Below are 14,914 nucleotides of genomic sequence, written 5' to 3' on the forward strand. Positions count from 1 at the left end.
GTGAATCAGAATCATGCATGGGGAATATGAAAGAATTGCTTTGAAAATTGTTAAACCGGTCCGAGTTTCAAGGGAATTATTTTGAATTTTGGAAAAAATTACGTTATTTGCTTTCTTGGAGTTGTTGGATGGAGAAGATTAACTACATGTCTGTATGGGTTAAATATGAAGCTGGGGCTAACATTTCCCCACCTGCCTCCAGTTTTGATGACTAAGCTAAAGCTTAAGCTGATGAGTGTAGCTTCATATTTGGGCATGGTGTGTGTAACTCTCAAGAAGGCAAACACAATAAAGTTCCACACAACTATTTCTTACGCAGCCCTTCCATGACAGTGGAATGGCAAATTACATAAAGTGAATGTGTAACAATTTCACGTGCTTATAACTCGAAATATAAAAAACCTAAATGTCGATGAACATTGTGTAATACACTGTGTCCGAGCAATCATATAATAAAAACATAGTGGTCATCGCTGTGGTAACCCATGTATTAGGAAAAAATTTGAATAGTTGTTTAGGGCATATAAATATAGCTGCGTAAGCTTTCCTGCCAAATACAGAAAAGCAGCATTTTTGCAGCTTCTGCACAAGCTCCAGTAGGCAGAAGAAAGAAAAAGTCACTGGACTCTTGATTATGCTTGGGGATATGGAGTTACTTCCATAGGCTCCAAGTGAGTCATTTCCAAGCCTTCACCAGCTCTCGAAGGGCAGAAACCCACTAGCTAAGCTCGTTTTGTTCCTGTCATGTTGTTACTGAGGGACCATCTCCTGTTTACTGTGTGTCAGTGTGTGTTTGTGTGTGTGCTCGAGTTGGAAATTATATCAGGTTTAACTTAAAAGATACATATTCTCTATGTCTTTTCTTGGCGGAGGAAACAACTCCACAGTTAAAGTGAGTTTTTAGGTTTTAGTAACTAAAGTAAGTCTCTTTCTAGACATTTCCAAGCGCTAAAACTGCCACTTAACGCATAATTGCAAGGTTTCTGCCAAGTATATTATATATATATATAATAGTTTTATTACTATTATATTATATCATTAAAATATATATTATATCATTAATATATATCGTTTTAAATTAAAGCACTTTGGCTGGTGTTCGTCTTCATAATCCTCACCAGGGACATCACAAAAAAGTCCTTCCTGGAGGACAGAAAAAAAACGGCTGTCTTGGATTCGCATTTGGAATGGGGAGAATTGTTGGGGAGGGTTCCAGTTACACTTGGGGACAACACTCCATGGGCAATTAAAAAGAAAATTGAAGCAAACTAAAAAATTCAATGCGGCATCGGCTTTACACTGTGGGTTGCAAAGGACTTCAATAGAGGACAACACAGGGACTATATCTTAATTCGAGAAATCATGTTGTACACCCAGGCAAGCCGTGCAGTGCAGTAAGGGAATTACAAATGTATTTACAACACGATTTCTCATTTTAAAGCTAAGAATGAGCTTAATTACTTTCTGCTGTGATCCATTCACTAGAATTGGCAGTTCATGAGTTTGCTGCCCCACCTTCGTTACTGTTGCTCGCGTGTCAGTCTTTTCCATTCTTGCACGGGCATGTTAAATTGATAAGGGTAGTACGATTTTACCACTTGGGAAAGTTCTCGTAATTCTGAACAATGTGGTTTCCTTTTTTTTCAGGACAGGAGTAGACAAACAAGCACGCAGTTTCAGTCACCGGCGATGTACTTCGTCAGTGAATAGACGACGGTACTGTGGTGTATTAACCAGGTCTAGGCAAGCTAGGTAATTGATCTAATAGCTCGTGTGGAAGAGAGAAAAAAGTTTGCCTTCAGCTGATTTAAAAAAAAAAAAATGTGTTCCATTTTCAATTGAAACTTTCTTTGATGGCAGGAACATTGCACCTGTAGTTAACTTCTAGCACTTAAGTATGCACAAAAGCCAACTGGACAGGGTCAGGACATCGGGGTGCAACATCATACCGATTTGGTTGCTTATTTGAAAAAAAAGAGTCATGTTTCACTGTTAATGCTTTCAGTGTGAGGATCAATATGGTGGTCAATGTAATGGTGTCTCTGCAAACATGATTAGGTGGCTGGAGTTATGGTTTTCCCAAATCCAATTAACGAGCAACAACAAATGCTGGCCAATAGTCGGATAGGCTGGTAACCATCAATACGGACACTCCTTCATTTAAAAGAGCAAGGAAACAGAACAAGGTAAGTTGTAATCCCACAAGTACCATAACCGTGTTAGTAGTTGATTGGCTCACCATTATATGAATACATTTAACTGTAATTAATAGTAAGCAGCTGAAGAGACGCCGCTGTGCAAAGAAACTCCGCCTTGTGACAGTATTTGGGACCACCGCTGCACGAGGTGGAGCTTGCTGGGGTGCCCACCACGTTTTTAACAACCTAATGAGTACGGGACCTGCGGGAACCAATTGAAAGCTTATGTTGGAGTTAAAAAAACAGAAAAAAAACCAAACATGCCTTACATTTCACTTTATTTTTGTTGGTGTCTGAACAACTGAAAAAGACACCACCCTTCAAACTCTTTGTCTCTCTCGACTACAGCCCCCGGCACAACCAGCGTTGACACAAGGTGGAGAGAGCCACAAGGGGGCCTGACAGGCCGTGCCAGGATTATGTTTAGGGTGAGGCGAGGAGTTGGACCAATTGCGTTGGGCAGAAGGGGGGTTTAGCGAACAGTTCAGTTGGACAACTGCCGAAGGTTGAAGGGGTAGGCTGAAAAATGGGTTACTCCTCAGGGCTCCAGGGCGTTTGCATAAACTGGCATCTGAGGGTGTGGAGAAGCCGGAAAAAAAACGACAGCGGGGTGAGTAACCAACAACAGATCCTCGCGGCTGTCTCGCGTCTCTCGCGCGTCTCTCTTCTGCTCGAGGTATAGGTTAACCAGGTGCTGGACAAGAGAAAAAATGAATATGATGTGGTTGTAGATGCAGAGGCTGGTCAATTATTCATGATGGCAGGGTGACTGTGGGTCTGGGGGATCCGTCCATTGGCCAAACCTGAATTCTGGTCCTCTGAAACCCTTCAATTGCCACACCACACACACCTCGCACCACCACACACTAAAAGTTCAGGGTTGCCTAAAAATCACTTCAGCACAGGTAACAAGCAGGTAAATCCCCCATCCTCCTCCAGCTGATGCTTCATTGTGTCACTGAAACAGTCTGTCTTCCATTTGTCATGCATGGAAACGCCATGGAAGTCGTTGATCGGTGTAACCTTTACCAAACTGTCCAAATTACTGTACTGTGACTTTACAAACTGTTGAAAGGATGGCCAGGGATGATGTAAACAGTCCTCTGTCTCGTGCAGACTGATATGTAGGCTACACAGAGTATCCACCAAGGTTCATGTGTTTCTGGAATAAGCACATTTGTTCTGCGTACAAGCCGCCAGTGGTGATTTACGACATGAAAAGCCGCTTGTGTTTTATATTAACGTATAGTAAACAGGATGAGTGAATATTGTTGTGTTCCGCCCAAGCATGTAAGCCTTTGTTATTGTCGTGTCTCATATAAGGTCCTTCTGCTTCTGTTAAGAGACTTTAATGGCTTAGCAAAAGTCGACTTCACTGGGCTTGACTTGTTTACACCAAAAACAAAGTTTTTGCTATTGTTTTACACTTTCTTTTCTTCCTCTTTCTTCTACTTATACCACTCCCAAAATTCGGTTGATTAGGTAGGGCTAATAAAACTATGCTTTTAATGAATATTTTAAAACATTGACTTTTTCAATTCGGGGTGTCGATAGCGAGTGGGAGACATCCAACCCCATTGTACAAAGGCGTCAGTCCTTGCTGCAGCGGGCCCAAGGGTGTTCGAACGACCGCCACCCCCCCCCCACCGGGCACGTGTGCGGGCATGGTTGCGTCCATCTCTCCACCCACTTCCTGTCGCTCTTAGCTGTCTCTGTCAAAAATCTATAGCTTGAAAATGCCAAAAAAATATAAAAAAATAAAAAATTATTTATTAATTCAATTTCAGTTTTAAATACTTCATTTACATACGTCAACCACATCATACAAGGAACAACATCCTTTTAAGAGGCAGAAACCTCGAGCAGAACCTGCTCATGGTCATCTGCCACGACCCGCTGAGTTAGAGAGGAGGCATGGGGAGAGAGGGGTAGATAGATAGTTAGAGAGAGGTAAAGAGTGATGCACAGAGCAATAATGAGATGATAATATAATTTTAAGGACAAATATTACGGAAGCTGGAAGGGACATGGAGAAAAAAAAAATTAATGGCGTGTAGTTTTGCGTTATCTCGCAAAGATTTGCAGCTGAGGTTGCCCATGACGGCATAGACCTATATACATAGACGGTGCATTGAGCGCTGAATCGTAGGTCGACGTCGCCGCCATATTGGAACTGGCAGGTCTGCCCGTAAACTAATACAAGGAAATGGACTGAACTTCATAAAGCGCCTTTCTACCAAGTTCTTTAAGTTAATGTCTCTTATACACCCATTCACACACACACTAATAAGGCACTAACGTGGTACATACTAACATAACACACACATATACTCTAATGATCTATATTATACTATAGTCATATATATATATTAGTTCTATTATTAATATATATACCACACCACAACCACACACCTCCACAACATACCCCACTATCACCGTAACCCACCCCAGGCCACAAAAATCCACCACCCCACTAGATTATCTATATACGATATATATATATATATATAGTGGGGGTGTGTGGTGTGTGTGTGTGTGTGTTGTTGTGCGTGTATATGTATTATCGTTCAGGTAGAGCCTGAGGCTTATGAGGCCAGAAAAACCCTATGTCACATCTACTTTCCAGGATCTTGTTATTATAGACACAGATTAAATGTAGATAATATTTCAGTATTATCATCCAGTAACCAGTGTTCCACAACATTGTAGCGTAAACCACTCAGCATTAGTTACACTACGTGGTTTTTGCGTGCCTGTTGTCTCCCAGTCTATATATATCTCTATTTAACTTACGAAGACTTTGTAGAAAGGCGCTTGTATCGAAGTTCAGTCCATTTTCCTGTATATTCACGGGCAGACTGCCCTTTACCAATATGGGGCACGTTGAAGGCTATCGCGACCAACGGACCAACCCTTCTCAATGCGGCGTCTATGTAATATGTCTATGTATTATATGTCCATGATAGACACTATGTACTGCATGGGCCAAGTGGGCGTGTGCTCAGGCCCATGATCCATAGGGGCCTGGGCTTCAGAGTGTTTTTTTTTTTTTGTTTTTTTTTGTAATAAAAATAATATGTGTTTTGTATAATAAACCCACAATAATGAAATCCTTGACTGTTTCAAATTATATTAAACGGAGTAATGTGTGATAACGCAATGGACATACGTACGGCCAGCCGGGGTCCAACCCGCGTTTTTTTCAAATGGAGAAGCAGGTCGCCTCAGTGGTTAGCAAAGAAAACAAAAGAACCAAAAAGCCAAGATGCTGTTGGTGCAACATAATACATCAACCTCAACATTGTTTTCACCACAAACCGAGGAAAGATTGATGGTACTCAAAACAGCGGAGCCAGGACTACACCTCACCGCTCAGACTCCGTAATTTTCGATACCGCTCATATACGTAGGGGAGCGGCGCCTGGGAGCGGGGTTGTTGAAAGGCTAGACGGGGGCGTCGGACAGACCGATGGGGCCGCACGCATCCCGGGGCGACACGAGAAAAGTTTCGCCACGGGGGGGGGGCAAAATGTGGCCCGGACCGCGCTTCCCCTCCTATGGACCACCGCCGGACCAGAACTATGGCGGACAGCAGCCAACGGACACGGGCAGGCTGACCTTCGTCTGATCACATCGCTAGTGGAGGATGAGGCGGCGGAGAACGGCCTTTTTCGCAAAAATGGACCAGGATAAAAAATGAACTTCGGACAAAAATGACCCAGAGACGCCTGAACAGTCTGTCACTCATGACCATAGCAGCCGAACTGGTCCGGGAGTTGGAGTTTGTGACATTATTCCAGGACTTTTTTTTATGAGAGGCAGGCCAGAAAAGATGATGCAGGTAGTCTGATTCATGTCTGAAATGTGTTTAAGGCTGGTATGTGATTGGAGGATGGGAAGCGGGAAGGGAAGTGTGAACACTGATATTTGAAGTGTTGTTGTTGTTGTTGTTGTGTTGTCGTGGTTACAGCCGACAGTAACCGTTAATGTTCCAGGTCAATAAACGGACGTTTTTCGCACTAACTATCGTCATGGTAACCTCATCTCGTCAACACTCTCTGGCGGATGTTACAATAATGTCTGTGCAGCGAGAATGAAAACGTGAAGTCCATCATTGTGTGGCGATGATACGTGCCTCAGTGCTGGTATTAGTGGTATTATAGCAGCGCCCGTTTTTTTGTGTTGGTGTCATGTTGCCCGGGTCGTTATGGGAACACGTCTTTGTCCACCCACCCCCACCCGGAGCACTTTTGCTTTGCGGTCCAGGGCCGTGGTCATGATTCAGTGGTCCCCAACCCCCGGGCCGCGCGGACCGGACCGGTCCCCCCCCCCCGCCCGTTGACCGGTCCGCAGTTAGGAAAAGGTTGGGGACCTGGGGACCATGCCTGGTCATGATAATCCGTCTGTGAGGTTGCCACTGACCTGCCGCGGCAGTTGCCGGTGTCTGGGTATCTGTTGTAGTTATATGTTACTGTCTGACTATTATAGTGTTAATCGTGGGTCTCTAACCTGGTTATATTAAATAACACAAACAGAGGCGAGGAGTAAGGAGTAGGAGTAATCACCTCGAGTGCTGCAGTCTAATAGTCGAGCACTGAGTGCTCGATCAGATACACTACAGTATCTGTCGACAGTCATCAGTGTTGTATTAAACTCGCTGGAAGTAGCATTTCAATTACGTGATTTCCACATAAATTTAGAAGGTTTTCTTAAATTAATCTCTCAACCGCTGCAGCTGCCACTGAAATGCCACGGCAGTTGCTGGAGTCTGGGGTTATGGGCATCTGTTTTTTTAAATTTTTATTTGCAATTATTTTAATCTCTTAACATTTGTCTCAACCGCTGCCTCTGACGTGCTGCTGTGCTGCTCTGCAAGTGAGATACCAGACACCAGCAACTGCCGCTGCCAGGAATTGAGCCAGTCCTTGAAATATCGTAAAACAACGCAAGATTCCGCAGATCTTGCAAAACTTTGCGAGATAACGCAAAAGTACACAGTTTTTTTTTCCATGTCCCTTCCAGGTTTCTGTAGACTATGATTGATGATATTATTCATAATAATAATATTAATAATAATAATATTAATATTAACAATAACAATACTACTACTAATACTAATAATAATGATAATAATAATAATAATACATTCAGTGGATGTCAAGCAGGACCACAACAGTAGGCGTAACCACAATCCCTGATTTACACGTTACACTTCCAATTCCACAATAAAGAAACTAAAAGAAAAATATATTACAATGCGCTGTATATTTTAGAGGCAACACAAAATTGAATAAGAAATTCTCTGAATATGTGAAGAAGTGCAGTATGGTACAACATGTTTTAAAGATCATTACAATAAACAGCATGAGTCGACCGTTACTACTCAAAATCTGTTTCACATTTCCAGCAGAGGCTTCATTTCATCAAATGAAACATATTTTCTGTGGCAAAATGATGACAGATTATTCCTGATCTTCATTTTCCCAACAAATTAGAGAATCAGCCATGTGATGGGATTCTCAGGCGTTGTTGTGAATCTGAATAAGGTTTGCTCCAGTTATTGTTAGGCACTTGCCAAAACCTGTTGTTGTTTACTGACATGTCAGCAGCGGTAGTTGATGTAACCATGTGTTTTGCGTTCTGGGGATTGAGGTACATTTCTATAAATGTTTAATAAGAAGCAGGAGAACAACACGAGATTCATACAGAGCTGAAGTTATGCTCCATGTTGTGATTATTTAGCAATAAAGTTTTTATTTTTAGTCCCAACAGTTGTTTGTGTCATATTGCAGTGGCATACAGCCATATTGCCATAAATCATAATTCATTTGTTATATAAAAGACTTATTTATGAATGCTGATAACGTTAAGAAAAATCCATCACACCTTACAAATGCTAAGATAGTATCCTTCACCATATTTCTCAGATTGACAGTTTTACTGTGTTGAGCTGGAAATGAGCCAAAGGCTTAAAAAACACACATGCTTCAGACTAGATGGGCTTCATGCTGGTTCAATTAAAAGGCTTACCTCATTTGACACAATATGTCACTGCCAATCATTAGAAATTCAACTCAAAGATAATAAAACGTGTTAATGAGCCAGCTTGTTATATTAAGCACATGTCAGAAGAAAATGTTTGGCAGTGTCCATCCTCTGTTCTCCTCACAGTAATTACAGTTCATTTTTCTATAAATTTCAGACTTATGGTGTAAGGAAAACAAAATAAGTATAAAAACATGTCTGTAGGTGAGTGGATACTACAACTTATCACTGAATACTGCTTTGGTGATACACAATTGTGTTGAGTTGTATTATGTATAGTTAGTAGCACTAATGATGCCAGGCTGGCAAGTTTCTGCATGTTAATTGGTCCATTTTAACCTAGTTAGGAGTTTTCTGGTGGCTAAAGTTTTGTGTTGCAATGCCACAGCTCAGTATGAAGTCAGCAGACATGACGAAGAGTGAAATGTGTCTCCTGGTTTGACAGAAATGGAGCAGACAATTTGTCAAAATGCCAAGAAACATCACCTTTGACGCCTTTGAGCATGGAACTAAATCCCAGAATGAAGGAGTGCAATTATTTAGACAGATTCACTTTATCCAGTAATTAAGAAGCCGCGTGCAGGATTTAATGGCATCTAGGGGTGAAGTTGCAGATAGCAACCAACTGAATACAGCATGCCTCACCTCCCCTTCTAAGCATGAAGGGGAGAATTGGCTGTGAAACTTGCGAAAGGTCCAATCTAGAGCCAGGGTCTGTTTTGTCTGTTATAACATATTACATTTCTTCCATATTACCGGACCTTCAACTAAATATGTTTTGTTCAAATTAATTTATTATATTTAAGCAAATCCAACAAACATTTACAATGTTAAATAAATATAAATGAGTCTTTGTTTTGCTCAGTGAGGAATTATGTAAAAACGGATGATGCAATCATCTTTTAAATTTTTACTAACACTACTGCACTAATGTTTGGATGAGGTAAGCTCAACTTTGTACATTAGAGAGAAAAAAAAAATCATTATCTGGTTTTAGTTTCCATTTGCTTTCACAAAGCCGACTTGGCATCCTTCTTTTTATTCTGTTTTTAATAAAAGCCGGGAACAAAAAATTTGATTTATTACATTAATGTTCCTGATTCAGCTGGATTTGGAGAGATTATAGACCATTTTCAGAACGCGTCACTCTTTTCTCTCCTGCTGACGTTTAAAACCAAATAAAAAGCCTTGAGTCTCCTTTCTCCTTTGGTTTTAACCAATCAATTGTATTGATAGTGACATTTAAGCTTGAATAAAGTCCACAGGTAAATGTCATTGAGAGTTCCTAAAAATTGAATGCTGTGCCTCTGATCTAACCTTCTATAATAAGTGATGATTTGAAGGGATGACAATGACAGACTGTGTACGGGCTCAATCCATAAATTTCTATAATGCAAAGATGTGCTCCAGTGGTGAGAAGTGACCTGTGCTACATTTAGAAGTTGTCTCTGAAAGACGAATCAATATTTCTTGTGAGCTGCATAGTAAGCAAATCGAAGTTCTTTAGCAACAGATAATGAATACAAAATGTCAGTAGACATCAAAAAATGAGTCTTTCACTGCAAAAATAAACTTCCCTTGGGTTCTACATTTCTAATTATAATACCTTCAACAACCGCGCTGTCATTCCAAACCAAAAAAAAACTGTCTACACAAAACTGGTTCAAAAATTAAAAATCCACTTTTTCCACACCTCTGGGGTGTTTTTGTCTAACCAGATTCATCACTCTGTTGCAACAACAGCTTTTCCCATTACTGTCAAGCCCGGTGTCCCTTTGCGGCAATAGATTTGCCTCTTCACAACCGAACAAGACACTAACTTTTTAACACACGTCATAAAGCTGCGAGACATCTCATTCAGTGCACAGGGGCCTGTGTTGATCTGAGACTTCAGACATGCCATCGGAGGGAAGAAGCATCATCATATGATGGTTTCTCGAACGACAGGCCTGTCACAAAACAGCCAAGAGCTTAGAAACGCAGTTCACTTGACACAGTCTTCGGGGATGTCTCACACAAAAAAAAGAAGAAAAAACGTCGCCCCATTTAAAAAAAAAAAAAAAAAGTCTGGAAGTGTGGGTGGGAGGATGGGATTGGGGTACATAACAAATAAAGCATTGGCCTACAAAAGATCCAGAGGGAACACTCTATGTGCTTCCTTGGTATCCATTTAACAGGAGGGCTTACAGCAGCCAGCTACTTACAGCCTAACTGAAGTGCTATATTACTCACTGAGCTCAGCTGGAAACACTATAGAAAATGTGTTTGCCTAGGATCTGGTCTCCTTTATCAATCCCAAACAGCAGGGACCAGAGCCTTAAGCACCATGCCAGGGTTCCAGCAATAGTAAACAACATTTCAGACAGAAAAAAAAAATAAAAAATGGTTGCACAAATAAGATTTCAGTTTTGTCTCTGTAAATCCTTTAAAGCTGAATCTAACACAGCACATCCTACTGAATTCCCACAGAGACTATTCAAAGACACTGCCTTAGAAAAGTAACATGCAGACAGACAGTAAAAGTACAAGCTTAAGTGTGCACGCAGACAGACACACAAGCCTACAAAGATTAGACAGAGAAAATAAGAAGCAGGTGCAAGGGCACTTAATTTGAATCAGACAGTTTTTTTTTTTTTTACTTACCAATGAAAAGGTTCCATTCGGCATCTAGGTCTGCCTGGTTGGCTAGACAGCCCCTCATAACGTTGTGACAGTAGTTGTGACAGGGCTTCAGCCCGGGCATGCCACGACAGTAGGAACAGTACATCATTTTGGTCAAGGCTCTGACACACGCTGGAACTACATTCACCTATGAAACAAAGAGAAATTCTTCAGTTATGTCAAGCTCATTACACCTCACGCTGTGATGATCTATCTACCACAAGGGACGGAGAAACCACTGCATTCCACAGTCAGCTGCAATAAAGCATCAATATTAAGGAATGCGATTCCCAACTGAAATTTCAGGACGGTGGGGGCATTTCAACTTTTGACAAACATCCCCTCATTACATCACATCTCCTGGAGCTTGAAATGTGAAAGCCCACCAGATAAAACTGTATGACAAGACGAAGTTTACAACTCTGTCCATCTCGATTCCTTGTGAAGGCTCTGCCTTTTGTTGTTGGGCCATGTCATTGTACCGGCTAGAGTGAAAGCGACAGCATTCTCACATCTGCTTCCCTTCAGAGGTGGGGATGCAGAACGAAGAGTACATCTGATAATTGGCCTGTCAGCCTTTGTATTCATGCTTGACTTTAGATTCTGTCCAGCACACACTCTGGAGACTCCTGATGTGTGTGTGTGTGTGCAAGGATGGTCGGCAGATTGGTCAATGGCAGGGCCGTACAACTGGATGCCACGGTCTACACTTACATGGTTTATCTGTGGCAGAGGAACCGCACATCACACTAAAAGGTATCTTAATTCTAGAGTAATGTTCAAGATACTGACTAATAAAAGTCAGGTCAAGTCAAGTAAGTTGTATTTGTATAGCACAAAATCACAAATTTCCCTTAAAGAGCTTTATTATCCATACAGCCTCAGACGTCCTCTAGCCTCGGACCTTCAATTCAGATAAAAACTCCTTCAACTGGAAAAAAAAAGGAGCGTCCAGAAGGAGCAGAGAGACATGCAATTAAACTGAATTCTTTATTCATTTTTGTGTAACTCATTTGTTTTACCGTTATCATGGAGGAAAAAGAACATGAAAGACAGACAACTGCCCATATGTGATTGAGAAGGACCTGTAAATGGAAAACTTTTATAGCTCCATGGCAACATCTGATGCCGTGCTTATGACATCGGCTTGTTCTGAACACTGCCGTTTTTCTTTGATATTATTGCTACGATGACCAGACCACCTGTGTGCACGCATTTGTGTGTGTGTGTGTGTGTGTGTGTGTGTGTGTAGTAAGAAATAGGAGGAGAGACAGAGAGCGGGAAGACAGAGATGCGCGCTATTAGCGGATTTGCTTCCACTTCTTCCTGGCAGCCGGAAACAAGGATCAAATGAACCATCTTTGACATTTGCAATCTGCCGCTGACATCACGCAAAGTCTTGTAAGAAGGCCATTAAAATGGGCTGCTAGCTGTCATTTCCACCGCTGCATCAGCCGCTGGTATGTGTTCTTGTAAATTGTTAATATGGGTCTTTTCACAAACAAGCTTTATTTGATTGAACACATACCACAGCTGACACACATGCATTGAAAAGATTTATGTGTCAGGCTTGTGTGGCATCATGTAAAATAATCTAAAGTGACTAATGGAACGTTTATTACTTCTATATATAAGTAAATAAACACTTAAAGTCAATCTATCTTCTATCAAACTTCTATCAAAACATGTTATATTTAAATATTTTTTCATATATTGTAATAAACACTTATAATAGTGCTAGGTGTCTGCTAACAGCCATTCAGTCATTATACTTTATGTACAACATTACCTAGTGTTTTGTTTTTCTTATTCGCAGTCTGTGCAAGAGGAAGTACAGAAAAAGAAGTGCAAACAGAGAGAGAGAGAGAAGCGGCTGTGAAGGAAGCCAAAGACGCTGCCAAAGACGCAGCAAAAACAAACACCAAGAAAATGGGAGAGACGGATACAGATGAAACAGACGGAGAGAAAAACCGGACAAGACACTAGCAGACAAACAGAAGGAGCAGGCAGGTGCTACTGCCACATTTGGACAGAGAAACCAAACCAGAAGTACACGCCAATCACACTGTTTGCTTTGGAGGGAACTGCCTCTTCCCAAATTTTAACTTGCAGAAACTCACTTTGTTTTCTAGAATGATGCATTTTCATAAAGTATATCTCATGTCCTGTCGGCAGATCATTAAAGCAAAGAAGGCCAAATAATTTTTTGCTCTTTTATTCATTCATTTACAAACTTACAGTGCTTGTACAGTACTTAAAGGATAACTTTGTTTTTCATCTTGGATCTGTGATTGTCAAAGTGACTGATGGGGACTACAAGTTTTGAATGTGGTCCAGTATTGAGTGAGAGTGCTGCAGCTTGTAGCCACAACATGGGCTGCAACATAATCCCTATGGGCGCATTGTCAAGGTACGTCCATTAAAAGTGTTTGATTTGGCCACTGACCGGCTCAGATTATTCTTATCTGACAATATGACCCTACAGAGAAATGAAACACTGCTGTGTGTGTCTCACTGAGTGTGTGTCTCAAATCTGTTCGGAAATCTTGAGAAGTGAGGTGACTTGCAAGAAGTCAAGAGTGGAAATGTGAGCGGAGTAATGATGGCCGGGCAGAGTTTGTTGTGTTGGAAAGAAAAGATTTTCAATGTCATGGCTGAATATTTGGCTGATGCATTGCAATGTGGTATTTATTTGGAGCTTGGAGCATGTGCATGAAGGAGAAACAGAGAGGGAGCGAAGAGGCATCAGGCAGAGGAGGATGAACCAGCTGCTTCGAGGCCGCGAAGCTCAGAGACTGGTGGTGCTCCTGTGGGTGTTGTGACTCTCTGCCCACAAAGGAGATTTCAGACTTCTCCTTGAGCGAGACTTGACCCAGTCTGAATCAAGCGAAAGATACATAAAACGTTTCTCTGTAGGGTTTATAACGTTGTCAGACACCTATAATAACAATCTGAGCCAGACAGTGGCAAAAAGAAGCACTCTGACATTTGAAGGACATTTGACGGTGCTTAATTGCCAACAAGGATTACGTTGCAACACATTTTCAGGCTGCAGGCTGCAGCGCTCTCACTCAATACTGGACCAAATTCAAAAATGATTGTCCCCATCAGTCACATTGAGAAAAACACGAGAAAATAAGGACCGGATTGTAATATATTGAAGTTACCCTTTAAACTGTCTCCAGCGGCTGTCCACATGCAGCTCTAACCTTTAGATCTCAGTGTGGTCACTGTGTGCCTGCACTATACACTCACAAGCCAGTCTCTATACAGACTGAGGACTTTCTCCGAGCGGAAAATAAAGAAAAAGACTTTGCATTACACAACCAGTCCAAAGTCTTCTAAACGTCTTCTTATGTGTTTGTTGTGTGTCTTATTAGGTCCATGCCAAACTTACACATTTACATATTAAACACTAACTGCATTAATATACAGAAAAATGATTATCAGGGCTTACATGCATATACAAATCAAAGCCAGCTGACACTGTTACATAAATTTAGAAACAAGATTCCAGATAGTTTATGAATTAATAAAAAGAAAAATAATGAGAGTTATATGACAGGTTATTTGAGGTTGATACAAATATTTAAAAAAATTAAATCATCCCTCCCTCGATCGATGCTTCAGTGGCCTGTGAGTTCTTACACGCTATAGTCTCACAGCTGCAGACATCACACCCACAGTCCCTCCTCTTCATTTCCGACTTTAAGCGCGCAGCTTCCATGTCCTCCACTCTACCCACCTCCACCCAGCATACCACACTACTATATGCAAATGCATAGGGGACACATACAGTTCTTCACAGTTCCCCACGCTTAGACACTCACATCACTCAGACATTGTACACACGTTTAACTAGATCTCTTAAAAAAATTCTAGATAGTTTACGAATTAAAAAAACGTCTAGGTATACGAGAGTTATACGACTTATATGAAGGGAAATATTAATATTTAAAAACCCTACTATTCAGTCTGTCATCTACAGTACGTGCCAATAAACGCCTCTG

The 14,914-nt window shown here is 41.3% G+C and overlaps 2 protein-coding genes across 7 annotated transcripts in view; one reads left to right on the plus strand and one right to left on the minus strand.

The window, feature by feature from the left end:
* LOC113746360 (uncharacterized) overlaps positions 1-13,121 on the plus strand; it is a 17,928-nt gene extending 4,807 nt beyond the window's left edge. For 2 of the 5 annotated variants that reach the window (XR_003462796.1, XR_003462794.1), the window contains exons 2-3: positions 12,157-12,364; positions 12,721-13,121. Coding sequence is in view for 1 of the 5 variants with exons in the window: in XM_027281731.1 (XP_027137532.1) it covers positions 12,721-12,890 (170 nt within the window). In the remaining 4 variants the exon portion in view is untranslated. Of the gene's footprint in view, positions 1-11,504; positions 11,661-12,156; positions 12,365-12,720 lie in introns of all 5 variants that reach the window. The other 3 variants (XR_003462795.1, XR_003462797.1, XM_027281731.1) reach the window with 3 other exon arrangements.
* gpc6a (glypican 6a) overlaps positions 1-14,914 on the minus strand; it is a 165,662-nt gene that overhangs the window by 62,620 nt on the left and 88,128 nt on the right. For both annotated transcript variants that reach the window (XM_027281729.1, XM_027281730.1), the window contains exon 4: positions 10,887-11,052. In XM_027281729.1, the coding sequence (XP_027137530.1) occupies positions 10,887-11,052 (166 nt within the window). The remainder of the gene's footprint in view (positions 1-10,886; positions 11,053-14,914) is intronic.

This window comes from Larimichthys crocea, chromosome VIII (genome assembly GCF_000972845.2).
Source record: "Larimichthys crocea isolate SSNF chromosome VIII, L_crocea_2.0, whole genome shotgun sequence".
In the NCBI taxonomy this organism is placed as follows: Eukaryota; Metazoa; Chordata; class Actinopteri; family Sciaenidae; genus Larimichthys; species Larimichthys crocea.